General features: G+C 38.7%; 1 protein-coding gene across 2 annotated transcripts in view; it reads right to left on the reverse strand.

Moving 5' to 3' along the window:
- Window positions 1–2,206: 2,206 nt before the first annotated feature.
- The window catches only part of siah2l (seven in absentia homolog 2-like), a 36,001-nt gene continuing 25,801 nt past the window's right edge, over window positions 2,207–12,406 (reverse strand). The window contains exons 1-2 of one of the 2 annotated variants that reach the window (XM_084387408.1): window positions 9,392–10,518; window positions 2,207–4,823 (exon numbers count right to left, since the gene is read on the reverse strand). In XM_084387408.1, the coding sequence (XP_084243534.1) occupies window positions 4,272–4,823; window positions 9,392–9,535 (696 nt within the window). In that variant the 5' untranslated portion in view covers window positions 9,536–10,518 and the 3' untranslated portion in view covers window positions 2,207–4,271. Of the gene's footprint in view, window positions 4,824–9,391; window positions 10,519–12,406 lie in introns of those variants that run through there. The other variant, XM_084387409.1, reaches the window with a different exon arrangement.

Genomic DNA, 12,406 nt, shown 5'->3' on the forward strand with positions numbered 1-12,406 from the left:
GATTCAGTTGTAAAACTATTAAAAGACATTTAGTTAAGGGTGTGAAGTTAAAAAAAAAAAAAAATTATATATATATATATCAGACCATGCAGGTTTGCACATTATCCATTTATACCTGTTCAACAGGAAACAGCATTTCATCACTAATATTTCAAATGATCGCTATTGCCACATCAACATATTCAATAACCTAGCAAGAGAGGATAAAACAGAACTACACAAATATACTCTGAATAGATAAACACACCACATTTATTTGTAATAAACAGAGTTGTGAATGTAGGTTGTTGTGGTGAATTTATCTAGCTTGTCTTTGGACATTGTTTTTATGTCCAAAATAACTGATTTCGGCAGCTAAACGCCAGTTAGCACAGCTTTTTATACTGTAAATGAAAAAAAATTGGCCTTATATGTAATATCCTTAGTTACTGCGAGCAGTTCAATTCAAGTCACATATGAACAATCCATTAATTGGCCAATCAGGAGTATTGCAGATGTGACTCCATTAGTCTTGTTCTGTCACAGACACTAAAGATTCTGTCAATACTCAAGGTTAAAGGTCAAATGTTTGTTTGCACTGTCACTCTCATAAGAAGTCCCTCTTTTCATGCTCACTCACTAGAGTAACATCACAAACCCAGGTTTGATGAAGCTATCAAAAAAATTAAGAAGAAAAATGCTTACACAGATTATTTAAAAAATAAACAGCTGCCATACGTCATCAGGTCTTTGGATGTAGCGGTCTTTTGTTGTTGTAAGTGTGGCCTTATTATTGACATTTTTAGCCAGTCTCACAGTATTTCCCAAACAAAATTATGTGAATTATTCACAATAAAAAATGTCATATCAATGTAACATAATATTTCAATGAACAGGTCAAGAGCAAAGCATTAGGTTTCTGCAGAAACACCATTCATTGTGGAAAATTACATTTGAACGACCTCTAAAAGCAAAATAAAAATACACTGCCTTAATTTTTTAAGGACAATCAACTTGGACAATTTCAACTTAAATTACATTAAACTGACTTATTCTAATATATTGCAGTAACTGTTATTGAAATATTTGTTGTTTCTGCGACAGTAGTGTCTCCATCCAATCAACAACTGATATATCGATAGAACGAAAGTCCCTGCCCAACAATTTATTTTCCGATAACCCGTTTCACTCGGATGTATGTCACAATAAGAAAAGGAAAAAACAGTCCAGTCGCTACTTCTGTTTCATCTCAACTTTAACCTTACATTTAAGATTAATGCAATTTGAAATAACGAGGGTTGGGGTTTGTCAAATGTGATTGACCTGTAAACTCGCACGTGCTAGTATTTGTATCACTGGGTTGGCGTAGGAAACGGGACAAAGCTCATTTCATCGCCATGCATGTTAAGTATTCTAGCGCTTGACGGGAACTTGTTTATTCGCCAGTTCATTAGGACGTGGTGCTCAATATTGATCATGATGGCTTGATTGCGAGGCATGGCACACGGCTCGGGAAACCACCTGGTGGCTTCATTAAAATGTATTTATTCCGTTTTAGGTTCACTTGGGTGTAGGGGAGTCTGAAATACCATGGGAGTTAGACAGATGGCTGCTGGTCTATTTTGACATGTTATGTTTTGCTACAAGAAGCTACAATTGGTGGTTGGTCATATCAGAATTAAGATCAATGAATATATCTGTGTATTATTTGAAAATCCAAACAGATTAGGCTAAATGTGTCAAATAAGTTTTTCCCATTACTATTGTTTTTATAGTCACACCACCCAAGACTCAGGGCTTCCTTCAGGGCTTGCCATCTACATGCAGGTACTCCATCCTGTTCAACACACATTTGCTATTTTTAAACATAACTTAAAATGATGGAAGTGCTAGTCACCCTCCATTTGGTTTAACAGCAGCATTTTTAAAGGTCTTTAGAGGAATGATCCATGTCCTATAGATACCTTGACATATTTACTGATTTTGATCTGTCATCTACAAAATGTGTCAAAATAGGATTTCAGACTAAGAGAATTAAAAGAATCTTCTACTTGGAATGAATGAGCTAGATTCCTCATTAGCATATTTAGTTGCCATGACAACTGCGTGGAGAGCACAACCACGGGAACGAGAGTCTGTCCGGAGACATTGACCACACTTTCATCTTCACATATGGGTCTATAAATGTACAAATTCATCAACGAAACAGAATGCATTTGCTCTAGAACAGATTTATAAAACATTTAATTTACATTTTTAAATTATTCTTTTCCAGAGAGAATGAAATGGGGTGTGAAGTTGTGCATCAAACTTGGGATCTCTTCACAGAACCAACCACATTCAGGGATATCAATGCTCTTCTCGCACAGACATCTCCAAAGTCTTCAGAGGTATTTGATAAGAGGCTGGGTTCCATACTTGAACAGTGTAAGTGAAATGGTTACTGTGAACACGCCATGTCCTTCCCACACATAATGCCACTTTGTAAATGCTGTAAAAGTCTCTTTCAAGACACTGGAGGTTTGGAGCATAGTGACCTGAACCTGACACACTTTGAGTCCTAGAAGAAGGCAGACTCGAAAAAAGACTTAAGTTTGTATACAAGTAAGGCATTGTGGGTTCATTCTCAAGGGGAGAGTGAGGAATTGCTCAAATCATACAGACAAAACTTCAGTCTAGACTAAACAATCATTTTAAAGAGACCTAACAATAACAACAAATATCAACAAAACTAAAATTGTTTATATATTTACAAAAGCTTTCCTTAATCTTACAGATTACCTACAGAAAAAGTACAAAGACAACAAACCCAGTCAAATTCAGACACTTAATCAATGGGAAAATAACAGATGGGGGTTTGTGCGCAGGCTAAATCTTTCACATACAGTCATTGGTGACAAGACAATTTACGCAAAGGTGGAACACCTATATTAAACGAATAGTTCTCTCAAAAATGAAAATTCTGAAATCTGTATGATTTCCCTATGGGACACATAAGCAGTCATCTAGCTAAATGTGCAAGCTGCTCTTTTTCATACAAGGAAATTGAAAGGCATGGTTTTCAGTGTTAAACATCTTAAGTTTTAGGCATTCCTCACCCAATGCGATCATATGGCTTGAGAAGACTTGCAATATAGTGCACAAGTTGTATGGACTACATGTATGGTGTATCTATTTGTCCTTTGGTCCCCATCCACGTGCATTGCATTGAAAGAGAACAGTTGAGATATTCTGCTAAACTTCTGCTTTGGTGTCCCACAAAAAGTGTTACAACACAACATGAGGGTGAGTAAACAGATTTATCATTGGTAGGTCAACTATCCATTTAAAAATCAAGCATCATGTACAAATATATCTAAGAATATTATCATGTGGCATTAGATCATGGGTAACAGAACATCTGAAAAGGTTGGCTGTAGTTCTGTCATTTCATGTAGCTGATGATCTTGAATCTGTGTTGATTACAAACCAGTTCTCTCCTCTGGATAAGTTAACAGAAGACCACAAATGAACAAACTTATCCTCATCTACATCTTGCAACATTGAAGACAGATATAGTAAAAAAAAAAAAAAAGAGGTAAGGAAAAAAAAAAGAAGAAGAGGTTAGATTCTTGCCTTACAAACATGGTGGCTCTGTAGTTATTTTTGCAAGTGAATTTTATTTCCACCATGCACACTGCATCTCCACCATGGGTATTGTTTTATCAAGCCATTATACAACTATGAAATTCAGAGGATTACCATTTACATTGTCATGGTTCCACTCGATATACCGAGAGGAAAACCAAAGTAGTCAGTGCAGTTTTTGTACACATAGGTTTTCTGAGGCAAATGTTACACATTCATGCCCAGAATCTTCCCAATGTAGCATTTGATTCTGTGAAGCTAGATTCACTTGTCAAGTTCCTGTGGATTTTGGGCCGGACATCCCAGACAATAAATGTGGTCATCCACACCTGAACTTTACCGGAAGGTTCCGAATCGGAAGGTTCCGAGGATTGAGGTGTTTGAATCCTTGGGGTGTACAAGGGAAAAATCTCAATTGCACTTCAACTGACTGCCAAACACCTGCACACTCCCCTCTTTATCTCGAGAAGAACTCCTGCCATCCATCTACCATACTAACCTACAAGTGAATCTGGAAAGTCTGCGTTGTTTTTGCAAGTGACTCTTGAACAGAAATATACACAAATGTATACATCTCCCAACCGTTGCCTTCAGAATCCGCAGTCTATTAGGGAGCAGAGGTTGTCAATTGTTTGGATCAATGGAAAAAGCCTAACGCTGCCACCTCAGCACATGGAGATGGTCACGTTAATACCCAGATTGCCGTTGTCTGCAAACAGGTGAGCAATAGAGGTATCAAATACAAGACAGTCACTGTTCATGATGGCTGCCGCTACACCGTCGTGGATCGAGCGTGGCGTGGCCTCCCACGTGAGCCGCCTACGGTTGCCGTTCAACTCGAGGCGGTAGGCGAAGTTCTCCGCTTGCTTTCGCGTGCCAATGAGCAGAACGATTGCAAAGAACTGCTGGTGTCCCTCGTATTTCTCCTGCTTCTCTAGAACCAGCATGAAGTGGTGGCCGAAACACGATTGCATCATGACCCAGTCCACGGCCCCGGGTAGGTTGATATCCGTGGCCAGAAAGACAATGTCCTCGCCCTGTAAGGTGGTGATGGATTTGTGGGCATGCATGAGATGCGGCATGACGGCCTCCAGGGAGCCCTGCCATTTGCAGGAGGCCCCCGGGCATGGGCAGGTGTACGGGCGAAACTCACACACTTCTTCATGTTCTGGCTTCTCGCTGTGGTGAAGGGACAGCAGGCATCCAGCCGAGGCATACTGTTGGGAAAAAAGAAGAAGAAAAGAGACATTAATAAAAGGCTTCTGGTACAAAACTGAAAGTGAAGAATGTTTGGATTTAGAGTCCTCGGGTAAGTAATGGGAAAACACTGACAGAGTAGCAGGAACAGCGAGTGGGAGGCTGAGAAATGGTGAGAGAACAAGAAAAAAAATGAGAAAAAGTAGGATAAGGGGATTTCAGGAGGGCAGGTGAAGGACACAGGAGATTATATATAGGTAGGGCAAAGAAGGAACTAGGCCACGTGTCGAGATATGGCAGTATCATTTGAAACGTATCCATAAATTACATAGAGTGATCCGTCTGTTCATGTGTGTACTTGCCATAAAAGCGACGTTGCTACTAATCATGTGTCAAGCTGTGACAACCCTCTCATTCTTTTAATGCACGACGTGTCCATGCAGTTTGGGGAAATGAGCGGGACGGATTGTGTTGCTTGAAGATGAATAGCACAGTAAGGCTCTCTCTTTGATTATCTCAGGAAGGGAATATCAATGAAGGTCAAATATGAATGTTCCCCCCAATCTGCTCACTTTACTAGAAATGTGCACACTGCATGACTTTCATTGCACACTCTAAAACCAACATTTATCTCCATGAATGGCCTACTGGATTGGACTTGCATCAACAAAAGGCGAAATCCCACGATAACCTGATAAATGCCCCTTTCTGGGAATTTCATCAGCTTAGCAGAGCTGCAGTAAAGACAAGGTATTCAACTCAAATTATGGGTGAAGGTTTAGATGAGACCATAGACAAAGCAACAAAGAAAGAAAATCCTAGCATGAATGGGCAGGAAAAAGGAGCAACATACTGGCTTTCGGACAAAAAGCAAGCTCAATTATGTCTAGACAGTGAGGAACTAAGACCAAGTCAAAATTTTCAAGCACACAAACTACAATAAATAATTAGTTTCCCACTCAAAACCGTTTTTAAAGCATTATTGGATTCTTTCTTCTGAAAATCCATGTAAACTTTATAAATTACTTTTAAATCCTTGCACCACAGTACAATTGGTTTCTATCAAGTTAGTGCAAGGCTGGAGGTGTGGGCGTTCAGCCCACTCAACGCCCCCCCAAGGGTGTGCTTCAATATCTGCCAAATTAATTATTAATCTGAGTGGTAAGTCACTGGCTGCCTAGCAAAAATCAATGAGTGACAGCCGTTATCCAGTGGTCCAGAAGACCCCAGAGGCTGTAACTGCCTTAAAACACTGACATTTATTGTCAAAAGCCGTTAAGTAGCAGCTAGGAGAAAGAATCATTATATCTCCTTCACGTTACACTGGGTTTTCCAAACTGTCTTTCATTAGGACATGGCCTGTGTCCAAATACCCTCAAATTCATTTAGCTAATCCTTCCTCATTATCCAGCCTTTCTTTTACGAATCAAACAATCTGACTTCTAGGGGTGTTGAAGGTTTATGTGTCCCATCTCTTCCCTCCAAATCAGACAGTTATCCTCTTATCCACCTTTTTAATGAGAGAATGACAGGATTTTGAGCGGTAATCCTAGGGCCGTCTGGTGGAGATAAAGCCTTTTTCTGGAGCTTGTTGGAGCTGAGGGTACTGGCGTATCTGGCAGGAAGGGAACCGTATCAAGTGTTTGTTTAGGGTACACTGTTGAGTGTGTGCGATTTTATGAGCATGTGTGTATTCAGAACCCTCAGTCATCACTATCCACATTATTCCTACGCCCCATGACGCTTTGCGCGAATTATGGGTGTAACTTATGTTAAGCTGTAAACAATCAGTGAAAAGGCTCGCTCTATGAACGCAATACGTTAAAAAAGTGTCACAATGAGATGACCATCGAACATTAAAAGGAAATTTAAAAGTGTAAAAGCATCAACAAGGTATTTCAACAGACCAAACAACCCCAAAAGCGCGAGTCTTTCCACAGCAATAATGCACGGGTTAACTATCACTGTAGTAGTAATATATATCTGTATTATGTAACTTATGCTGCCTTAATCAAAAATGTTCATTAACTTCAGCATTACGTGATACTATTTCAAAGTGATTTCCGTCATTTTGACAGATTATAAATTGCATTTACCTGTGAAAACAAACCTGGAAAGAGATGCGAGGATTTGAGGAGAATAACGAGAGATTCTTTGTGCATTCCAGTGAGTTATTAATGGCATATACTGTAAATTCAATTCGGGAGAACAGACCACAAATGTGCAGTATATGTTGTCCTTTTTCATACTTTTACAGCGGATTGCAAAGGGAAAAAAGAACATAATTACGAGGAAAAGAAAGCAGTGACTGAAAAGAGCTCTTGCCAGAGATATTCTTGTTATAACATGTCACGTTAAAATACCAAGTATAACGTTATTCTCTCATGATGTCTGAAAATAAATCATGAAGGAAAACTGACAGCTCATCCAGTCAAACTGACGGATCAGCTTTATTTGTAGGGCAACCTTATGATTTGAAGTCCCCCAAACCGGAAGTGCCACCCATAATTCAAAACACAGTAAGGTCGTCAGGAACAAGGTGGATACCTGAATTCAGCTGTGAACTTCTCAAAACAACCCAGTATATCACTAACCTAGCATTGATTAGCCCTTAGAGCAAACAAATTAACATTTCAACAATGCATCTGAACATCCAAACACCAATATGCCCAACAATTCCAAAAATCAATTCTGAAAAAAAAAAGAGCGGAGGACCAACATATTTGCCACTGGTTTCCTACTCTCATTCACTTGAATTAAAACTTTGAATCTATCACCAGCATACATTGCTCTAGAGACCTGATAAAATAACAAATGAAGTGCTCTCTTTCTGGTACACCCTTGACGCTGTGCCAATTTAGCCCTGTGGAGACGCACAGACCCTGGGCTAGGAGCTTAGCCACTGAATTATTTACACAATTCCACATTTAAGTTGCAAATTATATCTTGCCACTTTAGCTAAAAGGGGGGGAAAGTCATTGGATATTCTCATTTTGATAGATGACAAGGAATTTTGACAATCTATTAACTAGTTTTGTAGTGTGTTGACATGAAAATGTATAAAAAAAATTATAAAAATTAAATTAAAATCAACAAATTAACAGCAAATCAGAACACAAAATGGGCATGAAAAAGTCGCACTTCATTTGTTGGGTTTTAATTTGACCCTAGTATAAAATGTTCAGTTTTCAAAACAATTTTAAGCACATTGTGCTACAAGTACTGTTAAGCTTCAAGGGTACCTTTCCTTGTACCAAATGACTGATGCCTTTGCCTACAATGTTGACAGTTGGGAAGCACTGGGTAGCCTCATTTCAAGAAACTATTGATGTCTCCCATTCACCTATTCAGAGCCAATGAATGAGAGGCAGGCTTATCTCTCCTCCATTAACAAGCAGGAGGACCTTGAGTTTGCCATCACCGAAGTGTCAGTTGAAAGCGAAGGCGTCTCTGCATTCAGATCCCAAGAGACTGAACCCAGGACAGACAAGATGGCATCATTACCGTCTCTTTTCCCTTCTCTCTCAAGGACAGGGTGAACGCATATATGACCAAGAAAGAGCTCTTTGACCAAGAATCATCTTGGTCCCCTCTTATAAGGCACCATGTCATTGTCTCTGCACATGACCTCATCACTGCTGGGAAGCAGCAAGACCCAGTTCATAATTACAATCATCTCTGTGGGGGCCTTCAAATAACCCAATCGAAAGGCACAGAGAAATCAGATTTCTCCTGATCAGTGGCAAGCCGTCGCACCCACTTCAACCACTGCAATGGAAGCCTGGACACTCGGAATCAATAGCAATTTAGTTAAAAGTTTCAAAGCTGAAATCGGCCCAGTCAAAGCCAGAGTAATTAGGTTAAAGGGGGGAGGGGAGTTCTTGCTTGCAGCCTTCTCGCTCGGTTCTTCAATTACGTTTAATGTTTTTACGGAGCAATTAGTGTAATGTGTCTGTATGAACATAGTATAATTGGCATTGAGCTGGAAACACATGGAAACTGAGCCTTCTGTAATGTAGGATGACATGTAGCCTAAGTGCGAGACTAAAACAAAACAAAAAATCTACAATTTCTAGAATCAAATCGTAATGTTTTGAGAATTTTTGTAAAAGGCTTTTTATAAAATTAAAGTTTAATTTAATAATTTCATAACATTTCGTTAAAAAAAAAGCGTTTTATTTTTTTGTTTTAGCGTTTTTTTTTTTGTCTTTGAGGCTATTTTTTGTGAAATTATGAATTTAATTTCATGTTTTATGACTTTTTTCTTAAAACTTAGCCTAGAAAAAGTATTCTATTACCATTATACTATTATGAGAGTATTTTTAAAGCAATCATTTAAAAACTTTATTCCCATAGGCATAGGCGGCGTGACTTCATTCATATTTTCCTAAAATTGTCCTTTGGTTTCCTCTACAAGTAAATGCATGGGCTTAATGCCAGCTGACACATATGAAAGTAAAATAAGTGAAGGGGAAAAACCTATAAAATAACAAACCGCAAATGAACAAGTATCATAATACATACTATCTAACACAAAAAAAAAAATTAATATATTGAACTATGATCTTCACATGCATGCAATACTCACCTTGCTCCCTGGAAGTGGCTTGGTATGACAAACTGGTCGATTTGTGCCCGTGACACAAACACCTCGTTGTCGTGGCCAACCGAGCAGGCACCGCAACTGGGACAAATCCCTCAGGAGAGGGAAACAGGAGGCCGGGCACAACATCACCTCAATAACAATAATACTCCAGTCAAAATGTTTGGAGACCGTTCGCCGTGTCGGACAAAATTAGGCTAGCCTAATTCTATCTTCAGTATTCACAAATCAACCTGAAGAAATGCTGCTCAACATAAACAAGAAACCTGTTTGGGGTCTTCCCATTCACAGGTGGATAAAATCTAAATCTTAAGAATCTTACTATTAATGCAAAAAAAGAATTATTTTGAAATTGTGTGGAATGAACCTACTGACCCTACTAAGAGTCAGAGGCAAACTGAACACGCTGTACTCTCTCACTCAAGCGAAAACAACGTTCCCATGAGTGCATCTGTACAAGTCCAAGTGTGTATGGCAGCACAGAGTAATTATATTCAATGTCTCTCAGATTCTGTTTGTGTGTCCTGAAGGACACTGCCAAAACAAGTCTTACGGACCGGTTAGAGCGACGCAGTCCCCTCGTCTGCTGGCTAACACATGCACATAACAGTAGTAAAACCAAACAAACAATCTATTGATTCAAAACATACACCATGGACTGCATTGTCCCCTCACAGGACCAGAAAGAGACCCGCGCTCTGATTCAGTAGCCGTACAGAAACTGTCAGTGTCAAAACACCTCAATCCCAATTTAAATTCTGTTCTCCTTCCATGCAGACGCAAAAAAACCAACAACACGCTTTTCTCTCAGTTCCCAATTCTGGATTTTCAGGTCAAAACAGTTCTTTGAAAAAGCTCTCAGGATAAGCCACAAACACATCTACGAACCGCAGCATCCTGTTCATATTGATCAGCCTCAATTAAAGGCTTTTAAACGCAGTCAGCTGAGATGTTGTACCCGCAGGAAAGCATCATCCTCTTCTCATATTGTGCAAGATCCTACAAATATAGCTGGCTAAATGACTGCGATCTCTGCAAAACAATCTTTCCTCCTTTCTTTCTTCTCTGCTCTGTTGTTGCTGCGCTCCGGAGGGTGACAACTCAGCAGAGCTGCGGACGCGGAAAAACATTGTGGACTGCAGCACTGGCAGCACGCTTGCACACGACGGGAGGGGGTGGGGGAGGAGGAGGAGGAGGTGTGTGTGTGTGGAGGGGGGGGTTCTCACCTCCCCATTCCTCCGCTCGTGTTTTTTTCCCCTCTCTCATGCCTGTAGCACAGCCATTTGGGGACTTCAAGCAGAACGTAATCTACAGGTCTTTCATGTTAGATTTGGGCTCGTTTATTCCCCTTGCGGCACTTTGAAGGGCAGATATAAAAACATGCGTATACACGAGTGAGTGAGCCATAGGGGAAAAATATGATTATACATGATTTCTGAATATCAAAATAAAGATAGCCTATCTATATTTTTGTTTTATGTTATGAAAGTCTTTAATGCACGGCACGCCGAGGCTAAATCTATTTGATCAAAAATACAGTAAAAAAAAAAATTTTTACAAAATAAAACAACTTTATTTTAATATATATTAAACTAATTTATTCCCCAGATGGCAAAGCTGAATTTTCAGCATCATTACTCCAGTCTTCAGTCTCACATGATCCTTCAATGGATAACAAAACTCACGGTTCGGATCATATTACGGTTTTTAGTCACAGATCTGATAATTTTTCAGATCTGCAAGAAAAAAATTAAATGGAGGGGGAGGAGGACCGGGTCAGGAAAAAAGTAAGAAAAAAATACACTAATTATATACATAGATAAATACAATATAGACAAATAAAGTAAGGTCTAACAGTAGTACTCCGGTACAGAAATGTAATTAGGCCTAAATGTAAAATAACACTAGTGTTCACTGTATAAATCAAATATGAATTCATATTTGCTGTGTTTTGTTATTTGATTAACATTAATGACAGACAACAGCAGGTATTTGTAGGCTGCTGTCACTTTAAGACCTAATGCACGGATCCAATGCAATGATACACTTCCGATTTCTTTCTCAACTGTTTACATTCACTTAAAGGAATAGTTCACTAAAAAAATGAAAATTCTGTCATAATTTACTCACCCTCAAGTTGTTGCAAACCTGTATGAATTTCTTTCTTCTGTTGAACACAAAAGAAGATATTTTGAATAATGTCGGTAACCAAACAGTTGATGGACCCCATTGCCTTTCATAGTAGTAAAAAAAAATAAAAAAATACTATGAAAGTCAATGGGGTCCATCAACTGTTTGGTTACCAACATTATTCAAAATATCTTCTTTTGTGTTCAACATAATTAGTGCGATACGGCTCAGCTTGTCAGTTACTCTGTGTTGTAAATGCCGCTCCATCTGAAAGCAGGTGATGGCGATTTACCACTAATCAAGGAACCGCTTTACTGACGAGATGCGCCTAACAATGTCATGCGATATATCGCCCAGCCCTAGACATAACCAACTGGGTTTATGAGAATACTTGCCTAGTATTTTGACAATTCTGTGTGTATGTGTCCATTCAAGTGCAAGGAGATACAAAAGAGGAATAAATTCAGTGTTCACGGCTATACGTACCGATAACAGCGCACAAGACCTGAATTGAGTTCTCTTTCGCCTCTTCTTGCGCTGGAATGGTTTAAAATTGCTTGAATGTGTAAAACCTGCCGTGATGCTTTTTTTTTTTTTTTTTTACAATTCTTTAACGGAAAGTTTAAAAGTAGAGCATTTATTTAAAGTAGAAATCTTTTATAACAAATTTATTTAAAAAATATTCTGTTTGAATCTATCTATCTATCTATCTATCTATCTATCTATCTATCTATCTATCTATCTATCTATCTATCTATCATTCAAATTATAAATGGTATTTTTATAAATTTTCCAGTCACTAAATGAGTACAAGATTTACATTTAATAATTAAAATAAAAAAAATAATTAATTTCTGTTATAATCCTGTA

The sequence above is a fragment of the Rutilus rutilus genome (genome assembly GCF_951802725.1).
Source record: "Rutilus rutilus genome assembly, chromosome: 18".
Taxonomy (NCBI): domain Eukaryota; kingdom Metazoa; phylum Chordata; class Actinopteri; order Cypriniformes; family Leuciscidae; genus Rutilus; species Rutilus rutilus.